Consider the following 15,631-nt stretch of genomic DNA (forward strand, 5'->3'; position numbering starts at 1 on the left):
CATTTGCCTTTCGCGAAGAGATCATAAGAGATCATGTTCCTGCACGTGGAACAAAAGCCATCTTTGTGTGTGTGTGTGTGTGCGTGGAAACAATCACACACACACACACACACACACCAGCACTCCGGAAAACTTGTGTACGAGTCATATCCATAAAACATGCCATGATCACCGAGCTGCTACGTCATCGAGGGGATACAAAGTCATTGAAGGCTTAACACTAAAAATAAACATAACTAAAGTTTACTTTCAATACAAACCCTTTATGACTCATTTGGCTTAATTTTGAGTGAGCGGGTCATTATGACCCTGAACAGCACAGGTGTCTCATCTCTATTTATGTACATCATCCCATGAAAAAATGCTGATTACAAAATGCAAATAAAATTTAGGAGAAAATACATGTTACGGTAGATTAATGCAATTTAGATTTAAATTTTTTCAATGTACCTAAAAAAAAATAGTTTGAACATGTATTTTTCATTAAAACAAGTGAGTTCTCCTGATTGAACTCTGATCTATGGAGGGGTGAAAAACTCAATTCCACTAAAAACTGATTGAATTGTTAGTAATGACACTTTTGGGTGATTCAACATTAACTGGGTCAAATTGACCCGGGAACATAACGCCTGTGTAAGAAACGAACATAACAGGAGGGTTAAGACGGCTCCTCTCCTCTCTCGGCTCTGAGGGGAGCCATCCAGCGAGAGTCCCTTTCCCAGCTGTATTCCATCTCTGCATCCCAGCCGGAGGCCCGTGGGCCCCCTGTGGGACGGACCACCGTTAATACGATTACCCAGACTTTAAGATAATTCGATGCATCTCGGGGTCCTTCTGTTGTGTGGAAGCAGGTGTTCAGCTTGTTCGCCACCCCGCATAAAGGTGGAGAAAGGGGCGTCGGGCGGTGAACAATGGGTGCTGCTAATAAGTAAATGTATTTCAGTTGTTCAGTATTTCAGCACCGCAGCTCTGCAATCATCTGAAGGCTGTCTTAGGGAATGCCTGTTCCACACAGAATAATGAAGAGGAACGATGAATCCAGGATGAGTGGCGGGCCGGTACGCGGATTCCTCTCCGAGGAAATCAAATTAAGGAACAAAGAAGGAACACATATTATAAAAAGGGGTAGCTCAACGTGTCCGGTTGACTCGACTCTCAAAAAGGCTTGTAAATAAGAAAAAACAGCCCAAAAAGCTCAGTGACAAATCAAACGGTTGTTGCAGCTGAATGTTAAAACATTATATTCACAAAGTGCATGTCTGGAAACAGCAAGCCTTCCCAAAGCTGCCTTTCTTTTCATCATCATTGTGCTGCCCTCTACACACACACACACAGACGCACTACCTCCTCATACCCCCTTAAGGAGTATTGCACGCATTACATTGCTTTTCATTTCGGCGCTGTGACAGTCCTGTTTTTTTTTAGGAGGGGGGGGATGATTTTTGTCCGTGTTCTACGAAGTGATGTGGCCCCCCCACACCACGGTAATTGTTTCACAATCCTCGCGACCGCTGTAGGGGATGCGCTGGTTTGCACCAACCGACACCAAGTTGCACTATATCGTGTGCGTGTGTGTGTGTGTGTATTATTCACCGGATACCGCGTGAGAGCGATGCGGGGCTGCAGGAGCGACAACACAGAAATGAAGAAGAGGAGGGGAGGAGGATTGGTGGATTCCTCTCATCGGAGTCTGGAGGAACATATCCGCTGATCCCTCCGGTCGATTTGAGCGGTGTGGCAATTGAAATAAAATAAAAAATAGAGAGAGAGAGACCTTGGGCAGATCTGTATACATACACTGGGAAGACACGCCGCATCACTGGCAGCAGACAACGGGGGGAGTCTCGCCTCTCTCGTCCGCTTCGCCAGTGCGCATGGATGAAAGTCACAGTTGACATGATGCGGCCGGCGGGTCCTGTCTGATGCGGGATTACCGAGTTCCCGTTCACCTCCTTTTCTTCACCATGTTCGAACTTTGGTTCTTGCTGCTGTTTTTTCCGAGATGATGCTGCTGCTGATTTCCGTCGCTGCTGGAAGAAGAACACGGGAGCCCGTTATGCCGCGCTGGCTGTCGCGTTATTGGTCCGAATGAGACAGTGTGTGTGCGTGTATGTGTGTGTGTGTGTGTGCTCTTCGATGCCTGCTTCATGGAGCTAAACACGGAGGAGACTTGACTAAGTATTTTTTTGATTATTTTATTGTTGTTGGTTGACAGCCGACGGGAAGGGCGAGCGGTGAAATCAGCCCAAACCCCCATGTTTCCACTGAGGTTGGAGCAAAAGGACGGGGCACAACTGTGGTTTTCGGGATGCCTTGCCGTTTACCGGGATCAGCACGGTAAGAGGACACTGATTTCCCCCCTGTTCTCCCTCTCTACATCCCTCTCTCTTTGGTTCTACTGCGCGGAGGCGTTGTGCGCTTTAACTCTAATTTAGGAAGAGAGCTGTCCGTGGTGCTGAAATCGGTTTCCAAAACCTCCGCCGTTGCATTGCTGAAGTTCATCCCGGTTTTTTAAAGATGCCATTAAACAAGATGTCTGCGGCTGCTATTGCAATAACAAACCTTCCCGTTTTCTTATGCTCACACACACACACACATAGATATATCATCCGTTGTATTCGTTCCCAATAACAGGACCGCCTCTGCACGCGCATAACCGGCGGCGATAGACGCACAGGTTTTTTTCTTCTTCTCCTCCTCCAAGTTATCTATTTTATAACCAGAGGCGATGGGTATTTGTCTTGGCGTGATGGCAAGGTGCGAGATGGAAGGACATGGACGCGGGCGCGCCAGTCACACGGAGCAGCGCGCGCGTGTTCTCGGGTGTTAAAACGCGCATATTTAGGGAGATTTACTGGGTCGATGTGTAGGCTTTTTGTGGAGCGCACACAGACAGAACGTGTGTGTGTGTGTGTGTGTGTGTGTGCGCGCGCGTGTATGTGCGCCCGTGCTCACGGGTCCGTGGCGGAGAGGGAGAGAGAGAGAAAGAGAGAGAGAGACGGACTATCTGTAACCTTCTATATAGCAGATGCCATACAGAATACTTGATTATAGAATGATTTACTCGTTGTCAAAATGCAATTTCGATCAGAGATCCGCCACCAGATCAACAACACTTGCTGAATTGCCTTAGATCAACTCCTCTCGTTTCTTTTTTCTCTTCTTTTTTTTTCGCCCGTGGGCAGAAGAAAGGCTGCGACTGTCGCCTTGTAGGCAGATTTATTTTCTTTTTTTTGTACATTTTTTGGGCCGGATTTTAAGATGAACACCGACTGCTTCTCTCCGGCGATTTCTTTATGAGAAGCTGTGTTTATTATACATTTTTTGTTTTTGTTTCACCGTTTCTTTTTTTTATAACCCGGGATCGGTTTAATGGTATATCGGGCGAATACATCCCCCCGTCCTCATGTCGCTTGGTCGGATGTGCAGAGAAGAGATCCGACAGTTCCCCTCACTGTTACCAAGTCGCCGGGTACGTGGGGTGAGTGAGACCTCTTCACGGATACAGGAGTGTGCAATCTTTGGGGATTTTTTAAATGTTAGTTTTCTTTTAAGAAGATTAAATCGTGAAAGAGAGAGAGAGAGAAAGAAAAGAAATGCCACATCATCCGGTACACAACGCGATGTGTCTTTTTATGTGTGTGTGTGTGTGTTTGTGTGTGTGTGCGTGAGAAAGGATTGAATTAGTAAATCACCAGATCTATCAGTCTGCACACGGTGGATGTCGAAGGCTTTTTTTCTTCTTCTTCTTCTCCCTCCACCACCACCACCACCTCCCCACCTCCCAAGATAGATTGGAATTCAGGCGAGCTATCAAAAATGCGCAGTGGCCGTCCACCGCGGGGTAGTTGTATTATCAACTTGATTATATATTATCGTTTTCAGCATGTATTAAACATATTGAGCCAGCTCGCTTGTTCTCTGACACCCTCAACCGCCCCCCCCCCAAAAAAAGAATATCTTTATATCTGCATAATGGAGAAAAAAAGAAGCATTAATGGTCCCACTTGTCTTGTGTGTTTGTTATGAATACTTGTTCACTCTGGGTCTGCTCTAAACCATAACTATGATTGCATACGTGTGTGTTTTTTTTTAGTTTCCAATGCTTTGTAAAACAGAACCCGTCCTTTTTTTCTTTTCCTCCTTTTTTTCATAGATGACGCCTCAAACCGGTACCGCGCTTGAGTGAGCTGGGGCATCCTCTCCGAGGACAAAATGCATATCTGGATCCTCAAAATAATCCTTCTGATTGCATCATCTCTGAGGCTGGTCGAGATGTATGACAATTATGGGGAGATCTGTCGGAACCTGTGTACGTGCGAGGAGAAGGAAGGGATCCTGACGGTGAGCTGCGAGAACCGGGGCATCATCCGACTGACGGAGATCAGCCCGGTCCGTTTCTCCGTGTACCACCTCCTGCTGACGGGGAACCTCCTGAAGAAGCTGTCCGTCAACGATTTCATCAACTACACGGGGGTGACCATCCTGCACTTGGGGAACAACGACATCTCGGAGGTCGAGTTCGGTGCCTTCAATGGACTCCAGGGATTAAAACGGTTGCACCTGAACAACAACAAGATCGAGGTCATGCGGGACGACAGCTTCGCCGGACTGGAGAGTTTGGAATACCTTCAGATTGATTATAACTACATCACCAACATAGAGCCCAACGCCTTGAGCAAACTGCACCAACTGACCGTGATGATTTTGAACGACAACCTGCTCTCTTCCCTCCCCATGAACATCTTCCGGAATGTTCCCCTTACGCACTTGGACCTGAGGGGGAACCGGTTAAAAATGTTCCCGTACAACGGCCTCTTGGAGCACATGGACAAAGTGGTGGAATTACAACTGGAGGAGAACCCATGGAATTGCTCGTGCGAGCTGATCGCCCTGAAGGCCTGGCTGGAGAGCATAGCCTACACGGCTCTGGTGGGGGAGGTGGTGTGCGAGACCCCGTTCCGGCTCCACGGTCGGGACCTGGACGAGGTGTCCAAACAGGAGCTGTGCCCACGAAGACCCATGGAAGACTCGGTCAGGCATGCACCCCCTAGCAGCACCAATGGATATTACCAGACCGCACCCGCTGCCGTCACCGCCTCCGCCACCTCCTCGGCCGTCTTCAGGTCCTCCTCCCGGCCGACCAAGGGCACACGGCAATTTAACAGAACAAGGTTAAAGCCCACTTCCCGAATACCAGGCGGTTACCCCTACAATTATGGCCCCATCATTGCTTTTCAGACCAAATCTCCTGTGCCTTTGGACTGCCCCGCCGCCTGCACGTGCAACCTGCAGATATCCGAGATCGGGCTGAATGTCAACTGCCAAGAGAGAAAGATCGAAAGCATTTCCGATCTAAAACCCAAGCCATACAATCCGAAAAAAATGTATCTCACTGGAAATTACATCCCCGTGGTGCGGAGATCAGATTTCGTGGATGCCGTTGGATTGGATTTGCTTCACCTGGGAAACAACAGGATAAGTGTGATCCACGACCGGGCTTTTGCGGATTTAAGGAACCTGCGTAGGCTGTATTTGAACGGTAATCTCATGGACAAGCTGATAGGAGAAATGTTTTTTGGTTTGCAGAACTTGCAGTATCTTTACTTAGAGTACAACAAAATCAAGGAGGTCGACGCGGCCACTTTCCGCTACCTCCCTAATCTCCAGCTGCTCTTCCTCAACAACAACGTCCTGAAAACCTTACCCGCGGGCATCTTTTCCAGCTTCTCCCTGTCCAGACTGAACCTGCGCAACAACCGTTTCCAAAACCTGCCCGTGAGTGGCGTTTTGGATCAGCTGAAGCTGCTGGTGCAGATCGACCTGTTTGAGAACCCCTGGGACTGCTCCTGCGACATCGTGGACATGAAGACATGGCTGGAGCAGCTCAGCGTGGGCAGCGTGGTCAACGAGGTCGTGTGCGAGACGCCGCGGCGCCACGCCGGGACGGAAGTGTGCTCCATCCGCTCGGAGCAGCTGTGCCCGGACGACTCGGACGCCGACGTGTCGCCGACGCCCCCGACGGAAGAGCCCGCGGACGACCGCGCCGCCGTCACCACGGGCGCCCCGCAGAAGTTCGACGCCCCGAGCGGCGCCGTGCCCCTCTCCGTCCTCATCCTCAGCCTCCTGCTCGTCTTCATCATGTCCGTCTTCGTGGCGGCGGGCCTCTTCGTGGTCGTGATGAAGAGGCGCAAGAAGTCCCAGAGCGACCGCACCAGCACCAACAATTCGGACGTCAGCTCCTTCAACCTGCAGTACAGCCTCTACAGCAACCGCTCCTGCCCCAAGGTCAAGGCCCCCGTCGGCCACGTCTACGAGTACATCCCCCACCCCATGGGCCACATGTGCAAAAACCCCATCTACAGGTCACGGGAAGGCAACACAGTGGAGGATTACCGTGACCTCCACGAGCTCAAGGTCACGTACCGGAGTAGCCCGGACGACGAGCGGGACAGCAGTACGACGAGGAGCCCGGCGTACAGCGTCAGCACCATCGAGCCGCGCGACAACCCCTCCCCCATCACGGACGCGGAGCACTACTTCCGAGGCATCCTGGATCACGACAAGCAGCCCCCCCACCCGTCCATCCCGGGGGGCGCCAACTTAGAGTACAAGTACACGGGGCCCGTGTCGTACACGTACAACCCGAATTTTGATGTCAGGCGCCAGTTCTTGCACCCGGAGAGGATAAGAGAAACGGTGCTCTACGGCACGGCGCCCAGTACTGTTTACGTGGAGCCCAACAGAAACGAGTATTTGGAGCTAAAAGCTAAACTGCAGTCTGAGCCCGATTACCTCGAAGTTCTTGAGAAACAGACCACCTTCAGCCAGTTCTGAGCAACAGAACCATTTATGTAATGAAGCGTTTTCTCTCTTGACACCTCCTTGAAACAGTGGCTCAGTTTATAGGGTGCCTTGGCACGACACACACACACACAAGCAAAAGGAGTTGAAACGGGGTGTGCCGAACAATCTCACGTTCTAATTTCTGAAACGTGACATTACAGGAATGGATACAGCTTTCTTGAAACGCGGATGAACATAATTGCTTCTACTTAAACTGATGATGCAAAAATCTATTTTTCTATGGTGAAGATCGAATAACACATGAAATGAAAGTGTACAGGTAAATCTTACCCCAGCTTCATTTTCAGGATTATAACCATACATAAGGTATATTGTGAATCAGAAAAAGAAATGTTTATAAAATCACACTCCTGGACAAAAAACACTGTACAGCAGATCATCGAAAACTGTGTAGGACTATTTTCTGCTGTAGTCTGTAAGTAAGTATTTATTGATATAATCTGCCATGTCTTTTCAAAAACTTTTGATTCTACATCAATATTACCTGTGTCATCATACTCCATGATCCTCTGGAAAGGCTTATGTTTGTAGTTTCATTTACTGTAGCTCTGCATTGTAAAAGTGTCTTTTTTCGAAAGTGGCACACCCCAATGTTCAAAAAAGACTGCGTCATTTGAAGAAGATGAAGAGAAAAAAAGTGTCTTTGTATGCTTTCTGCACTTTTTGGAAAATGGAAGGCGGGTTAGCCTTCAATGAGCTCTCATAAAGGAGATTATTATATTAAAAATGAATATGGGTATTCATTCTTAATATGTAGAACAAAACAAAATTCATAAATGATATTTGAAGTATTAATTCTGTTGTGTAATACTGATATTTTAATCAATGTAACACCTATTTTTATACAAGCGTTCGCAGATTCTCTATCCCTTATCAACTTTATTTGTTTTGATTGCTTTTCACTTATTGCACTATATTGACCAAACTATGTTATTGTCATCAAATAAACATGATGTCAGGTTCATATAACGTGCGTATGAGGAACCTGGAGCTGGCTGGTGATAATACACAGGCATTTTGGGCTTGGTCCGATTTATTTTCACAGAAATGATCAAATTATGGTGTGAATTATGGGATTTGAGAGCTTGAAAGTGGCATCCTGGGGCTAAAAAGTGTTTTTCTTTTGAAATCCAAATGCAATATATTGGCCAGTAAGAATTGTCTATATTGTAGACTCAATCAAAGCAGATAAAGGTACAGTATTTATGCCTCACTCAGAGGGGCAGCTAGTGTCTCAGTGGAATCAATGGGTCTCAATCAATGAGCATATTCTGAGGATGTCCCTTTGCAATATTACCATGACAACAGCATCCACACTGCCACCTGGCAAGCGATGATTTGGTAATTCATGTAAGCGCAGTTGGAGTTGAAACTAAATGCTATGTTAGCAATCCGACAAAGTCAATGGGTGTAATGCTGATATACAAACTGCTGAATTTAGGGTTTGCCATTTCTCCATTCCTTAAAAAAAAAAAAAATGGTTCCACAAGTGAATAGTTTGAGAAACATGTCTTACTTCAGAAAAGATTTTAAGAGAATATTTTGGAAAATGCTGCATGTTTTTTTCTTTTTTTCAATCTTTTAATGCGCTTGTTTTGATTTTTGTTAAAGTCCAAATGAAATTACATTTAGTCATCCCTTTTTGTTGTCAAAATGTTTTTTAAATGTGTGTTTTAATGTCAATAGTTTTTTTTAATTATTATTAAAAAGGATAAAAAAAAGGTCTTTTGGGGAAATATTAGAAATGGCTCTTTTTCACTCGAGCTGGCCTGAAAGAGGGGAGGTAGGAGGAGGGGGGGGGCAGCAGACAGAAATGTTACTGGGAAGACAGCTGTGTGAAAGAGTAAGAACCACACCGGCATCCGACGAGCCCGATGTGGCGTTCGCAGGTCAGTTTTACGGCCGGTCGACGTGTTGCAGCGTGACGCGGATGCTCCCTCAGAGCCGCGGTGCAGGAGGAGGGCGTGCAAAGCCTCGGCTAATGTGTCGTGCTGCCGGCTGAAAGTGTGACCGTCTGCTCTGCCGGATTTCATTGGCTGTGTCCAAAAAAGGAAGAAAAAAAAGGTCTTCGTCTATATGCAGACGGAGAAAATGTAGCATATATATTTCTCCCTATGCTGAAGCAGGCAACACACACAAAAATGCTGCATTCTCATTTCAGTTGGACTTTAAGTTACTCTTCACTTGACCCACTTAAATCCAATATGCAAAGTAGGCCGATAAAAATGCAAAGGACGCACCGTGCCACCATTTCCAGTGTGCGGCGAGCGTCACCATTTAGGAATTCAATGTTCCCCAACTGAGACGGGCAGGGATCTCTCCGGAGGGGGGCCCCGTCAGCGTCAATCTGACCCTTGTTTCTTCGTTTAGGAGGAATTATCTGGATTATTGTGGATTCATAACAAGATCAGCAAAAAATTAGTGTTTTTTTGCTTCTTTTTTTTTTTTTTGCAGTCATCTCTAACTTGCGATGAGTGGTGTGTCAGCTGCACTTGTTTTCTTTCTCTTTTTTCTCTTTCCCAATGACAAAAAAACCACAAAAATAATGGAAAATGAAGCCGGTCTGCTCGGGGACCTTCCTTTGTTGGATCTTTCACGGAGGCCCAGAATGAGAACAGAAGGCGCCATTTGGGAGATGAGGCATCCTGGAACCGAGTGTAACTGTGGATGTGTCATACATGTAGCAGGGGATGTGAATCATAGCCAGGAAGTGTGTGTGTGTGTGTGTGCACAGTCGGCCAGCATTGGTGGCCTATGGGATGGCAAAGTGTTGACAGTTTGACATGGATTCGTATTCATTCTTCCCGATGCCAACATGGGGGTGGGGAAAAAAAAGAGCTGTGTAGTGACGAAATGTTCTCATAATATTATATTTTTCACATAAAGAAGTTCACAGAACGGCAGCGAGAAAGAGAACAAAAACTAAATGAGCACAATTATATAATAACTGAATCATGCAAATGTTTTTTGGGGTTATTACTGGTTCTGTGCGTGTGTACCTTCTGCCCACCCAGACGCCCAGAGTAACGTGCGCACGAAGCATCGCACTGCAACATGGGACGTGTGTGTGTGTGTGTGCAGAAGGAGAGAGAGAGAGTGAGGAGGTGGAAAGAGAGGGGGTGATCTTGCCAGTTGAAATAATGCTTTTAATCAGCCAATGGGCTCTTAAGGTCTGAGCACAAATGGAGGCATCAAGGGAGGGCAGAGAAGTGTATTATGCCTTCTTGGGTCATTCAATTTATCGTCTTTCATAAGCTTTTCTCGCTCTCTTTTGTTCGCCCCGAACAAATCTGATGCCTTCTGCTGTGGGAATGATGCCGCCCCAAACTGTGAGACTCCTGCAGTGGTCAACATCTGCATTCAGGGAGAAAAAAGAAAGGTCCCCCCCCCCCGAGATGAAAGGTCTCGCCTCATGCGAAAGCTTCCGAGAGTTGGCTCGGCACTCGGCTATTTTCAGCGGGAAACGTCGAAGCGGCTGTTATAGCGGCGGGTTCTCGAAATACACCGCTAATTAGACATTTCCTGGATTTGATTCGGCGGGGTTATCTTGCTCAGCGCTGCGCTCTGCGGCTCATGAGACGGGGTGCTGGCGGAATTTGGTGTTTATGGTAAATAAAAGCAGCTTGATGCTACGCACACGCACGGGGCTGGTTTACTCCGCGTCGGGCGTGCGTCGCGTTCTCTCTTTTAAGCTCCCGTCAGGTACAGCTGGTTAGTTCCTGGCAATTGAATACGTGGTATGAACTGGTATATTTAAAAGGTATTCAATTGGATTTTAAATGTATTTTAAGGCAATGTGCGAGGCAAAGCCTCAGGTTCAGGTGGTACCACCCTAAAGCTCTGATGTTTTGCCAAACAAGGAACTGGATCCCTTGTCGGTGGATGCCGCGTCGATGAGCCTCGCAGCTGCTTTCGCTTTCCATCTTCGGAATAGTTCGACAACATGTCTTTTTTGCCGTGATGTAAAATAGTAAAGCATGAGGAATGGTATTGTATGCAGAATTCAGCAAAGAAAACTTCCTTGAACCTTTTTAACCCCAGGTTTTTTTTAGGCTTTTGCTCGCAAAAAAAACATACTGAAGCTAAAAAAAGGGTGTATTTCCTCCACCACAAGGGCTATTTGAATAATGTGTGTTGGAATAAAAGCAAACACTTGTAAGAATACTCCAGATGTGTAAATATCAGCCTATATGTCACTGGTTATGATTAAATGAAGATGTCAGCCATTTCTTTGATGCATTTATGGAGAAACAGGATGTAATAACAACAGTAAGCTCGCTCATCGATCGGTCAATCAGCCGCTCGCAGCGTTCGGAACGTGAAGCTCGGCGTCTCCACTTTGTCTAATATGATCGTTAACGCGTCATCTCACCGGACGGAAACGAGCGAGGGATCCATCTGAAGATGAGTCGCTACGAGTGTTAGCGTTGGCGGTGGCGTGTGTGTGTGTGTGAACACGGCTTAACTGAACCGCACAGTGCAGACAGCGTTCATCCTTTTAAACCTTTGCGCTCCGTTTATCCACATTTGGTCGGCAACCGGCCGACGTGGGCGAAGATAAACGATAATTAGGCTGATATGTGTATGCCGAGACCGATAGAGGAGGAGATGGGGGGGGGGCGTGTCCCCTCGCCTGCCCCTCTCGCCTCGTCCTCGGCGCGTCCTCGTTTTTTTCCCTCTCTCTTCGTGACGACGCAAGCAATTGAGTTCAAGGAGATCCGGGTAATTGAGAGGGCAGGGATGGCGTCTGACAGGCACCGATGGCTCCAGTGATTACTTTAATCAAAGTGGTTAATGGAATTCCTTCAGGCATGTAGAAAAATGCTCAAATGTTCATCAGCCCTCAACCAGTTTTATTTGTCGTCCTCCCCCCCCCCCCCTCAGCCACCACCACCTCCTCTCTTCACGCCCGCGTCGCCACCACCGCTGATCACTTTCTCGCCACGCCGCCGGTCTCGGCGTAACGTTGGCGCCTCGCGTGAATCCGAGATGCGAAGCGCGGCGCGAGGGTCGTCGGGATAGTTCTGTGGTCGTGATGCATTATGGATGAAGTGTTGTTATCAGGAAATGTCACGGCGGACCGGTTAACATTTAAAGGGACGGTCAAGGACTCAATTACAGTAAAACACCTGTATAAATCAAGCACGCGGTCGCGAAAACAGAAAGCACTCGAGGTTCATGAATAACGAAGACATTTCCAATCAAGGCGGGGCCAACACGGACATGTTTAGCTTTTTATTTGTCCGGGAAAATTATTCATTCTCGTCTAATACGCCGTTCTGTGGTTATGTCTGTTCCACGATTGGATCACCCAAATGTGCCCCGTCATGATCAACGTTCTGCTCCCATGAGCCTCTCTGTTAACACGGAAGTGTCCAGCCTGAAATAGTCCATTGCCGACTGTGGCTGGCCGGCTTTTATTTTGTTCTATTCCTTTAATCGGTGCGAGGACATTGTATCCTCTTGGTATAATCGAGGCAACTGAATATGATTTTGAAATTGATTGATGGGTTCTTTTTTTTATCTTGAAATTGTCTGGCTGTGTCTTCTTTGCAAAGAGGGAGGTCCATAATGTTGTTTTTTTAATCTCCTGACTCCAGCTTCCTATTATCCTCGACACGTTTTTCATCCATTTGTGTCTTTATTACAACATGTTTTTTCTTCTTCTTCTTCTTGAGATGAAATGGTCAAATAGAATCACAAGATTATCAGAAGAAAAATGTAGAAATGTGTTGATCTTTGGATCATTCGTCATCCGAGACAAAAGCAACGGTGAAAAATATGCCCTACATCAATTTAAATATGGTATTATGTCCACCGCGACATATAGAATCTGTAATTATGGGAGAGACAGTTTCTCCTCCCCCCAAAGTGGATGATTTCTCCCTTTTGATTTACTGCCATATATGGAAATAATGGGAATTTTAAGAACCTGATATCCTGCCGTTAGAATGGGAGAGATCTCTTTCCCTCACCAGTTCAATCTGAATCGGAGATAATGAAGTGATTATGCAGATGGGGAAAGAAATCCTGAAAGCAAAAATGGATCGCAATTACTCTGAGATATGGCTGTTACATGTACAATACTATATTAACAATACCGCATTACGTGCCCACGTTTTAAAAAAAAGAATTCAAAATGTTGTGTGACACGCGGGCAGGTGGTTGCAATCTCACCGGGAGATGTACGTGATGAAAAGCTTCCAAAGAGCTTTTCTTTATTCTTTATGTCAGAGCCTGTGTGGAGGGAGACGCTACAGTTTGTTGTTTCATGATTTATTCAGTCGTTCTTTTTTTTTTTAACGTCATGGTATTTTGCTTTCTGTCTGCGATGCCTTCCCCCCCTTCCTCTCCCCCTGCTTCCTTTACCCGCCTCTCTTCCCCCTGCTCCCAACGGGCATCCTGGTTGTTTTCATCGGGTCCTCCCCGCTTCGTTTGTTTGTTTGTTTCCTTGTTTACGCCGGCTGCGCCCGGTTGATCCAGAGCCGCGGTAACCCCGTCGCTTGATAAATGGCAACCGCGGCGCCGCTGAGCCCGGAGAGACGCCTGGGCCCAAACGGGGGAGAAAAAAAACACAGACAGACAACAAAAACAGGTTGATGTATGGCTTTGAGCGTCGGAGCCTTCTAACCGGGCCGGCGGCGCCTCCGTGTACGCCTGCGTGGGCTCTGGAATGAGACGTCACACACGCACATTAAAAAAAGGGGCAATCTGGAGTTTTAGTATCGCATCCCCACAAAATGGAGGCAGAGATATCACACATTCGAGTCCCGAGTATCGGTAAGCATCGGAAAAACTCCGTGCCCCCCTCAAAGTTTGAATGCAGCCTTTCTTTGCCGTAGAAGTACACTGATTAGTCTGTGCCGGGCCCTTTGGAGCGAGCTGTGCATCTAGTCATGTGTGCTATATGGAAATCAATCTGCCCTGCAAACGCCAAACGTAAAGCACCTCTCGCACTTGTTTACCACGGGCTCTCTGATTGGCGTCGTGGCGTCAAGTAGCATTTAACGGCACGGCGTAGCGCAGCTTGGCCTTTCAGGTCCACTCAATTCAAGAAGAAAATATGTTTACCTAGCGTGAGTATGGTGCGCAATTAGACGCCCTATTGTTATCGGAAGAATTGGTTTCACTGGTGTGTGTGTGTGTTTCCAAGACTGATGGTTTGAAAGAGCCTGATGAGGCTCGTACGTGGGCATCTTTGTGGGTCCGTCTCTGCAGTGCATACACTTTAGCAGGTTATCCACTGGTTAGCTCTCTCTCTCTGTATCTCCTCTGTCTCCCTCTCTTTCTCTCTCCTGTCCCCATTTTGTTTCCACCACACTTTCGATGAGGAGTCTGCAGAAACCGTGGGCCTTGCTAAAGGAATTAGACTGTGCGCTGGGAGATCGCACTGATAATGAAATGGTGGGAGGTAGAGAAACTCATTTTCTCACTTGCGAGAGGGAGACGTGCTAATGCGTCTATTGAAAATACCACATAATAGTACTTACAAGAGGGGGAGAATTTTTTTTTATTTGATTCCAGCTGGTGAGATATGGATGGAGTTGAATGCTGGGGGTTTAACCATCCAAAATGGACCTGCCATGATGGGAAAACTAATGTTTTGCAACTCTCCTCCTCCCAGCTCGCACTGAGTGACAGTTTGCTTGTGTTTGGACAATAGCAAGGCTGAAGTTGGCAGAGTGTGGGTGGACTTGTTAAAAAAAAGGCTCCTGTGGAGGGGCCTCTCAGCAGTGTTGACGTCAGCTACTTGTGATGCTCTTGGCGGCTGCGCGTGCGTGTGTTTGTAGGCAACATGTACAGAGAATAGAGAGCAGTGTAATGAAGCTAAACAACGGTTGAATGGTGGGATTGGAAGACAAAAAGTGAAACGATGCATTGTGCAGCCACTATTCATCGTTTACAAGCCACTAATGTCGGTTAAGAAGTGTGACTCGGGCATGAAATATGGCACATTCTGGACCAAAAGCTATGAAACCTGGACATGCCACACTCGCGCATCCCTTTGTGCGTCATCCCTGGCGTGGATCCACATGCTGGAAAAAATCCAAATAACTGCTGCAGCGGTTTGCATGAGATCACGAGAAACGGGGCTGCACGGAGGTGCGCGCCCTCGTACCCAAACATTGTGGTTTCTGTTCCTTCCTTTAGTGACCTTCAAATGTTTTGACCTTGGTTCCACGTAGCTTTTTTTTGGGAAATTGTGGCTTTTCGCACAAACGTGTTAATTTGAGGCGTCAGGGGTGGAGTCGAGCGTCGCCCGGAAGAACACCCCCGATGTTCAACGTCAAATCCTCGTTGATAAACTGATATTTGGGATTTATTTGTTTCCAGGTATTTCAAAATATGTTTATTCGTAGGGCTTTTAACACCACCCCATTTCACACTTGCATGCAGCCTTTTCACACTCTTATACCCTCCATTCTCTACACAATCTCATTACTGTATAATAATACTTTGAAATGTTAAATGTATGTTAAAAATAGACATAAAATAAAAGCCTAAACTCAGTTACTGCCATCTGGTAGGATGCTAGTCACCACACACGGATAGTCAGCTAACGAAACAGCTAAAGTACGAAGGCTATGTCAAGTGAACGTTAGCTGGTGAGATAGGTGTCACATCTTAAAGAAGCTTTTGCTTAAAATATTACCTGTTTTTTTGCACCCGCACCGACGTCTCAACACACCTGGACCAGAGCGAGGCGTATCTCATTCGACACGTTAAAGTGTGTTAACAGGAGGAATTAGCACTAAATTAAACC

General features: G+C 46.9%; 1 protein-coding gene across 1 annotated transcript; it reads left to right on the forward strand.

The window, feature by feature from the left end:
• Window positions 1–2,083: 2,083 nt before the first annotated feature.
• On the forward strand, window positions 2,084–8,571 carry LOC130204534 (SLIT and NTRK-like protein 5). Its single transcript, XM_056431339.1, has 2 exons — window positions 2,084–2,337; window positions 4,157–8,571. The coding sequence occupies exon 2, from the start codon at window positions 4,216–4,218 to the stop codon at window positions 6,835–6,837; it is 2,622 nt and encodes an 873-aa protein (XP_056287314.1). The 5' UTR covers window positions 2,084–2,337; window positions 4,157–4,215; the 3' UTR covers window positions 6,838–8,571.
• The last annotated feature ends 7,060 nt before the right edge of the window (window positions 8,572–15,631 follow it).

Source organism: Pseudoliparis swirei, chromosome 14 (genome assembly GCF_029220125.1).
Source record: "Pseudoliparis swirei isolate HS2019 ecotype Mariana Trench chromosome 14, NWPU_hadal_v1, whole genome shotgun sequence".
Lineage (NCBI taxonomy): Eukaryota > Metazoa > Chordata > Actinopteri > Perciformes > Liparidae > Pseudoliparis > Pseudoliparis swirei.

Coding starts and splice junctions, on each gene's coding strand:
- LOC130204534 (XM_056431339.1), top strand. CDS start 4,216: ATGCATATCTGGATCCTCAAAATAATCCTTCTGATTGCATCATCTCTG.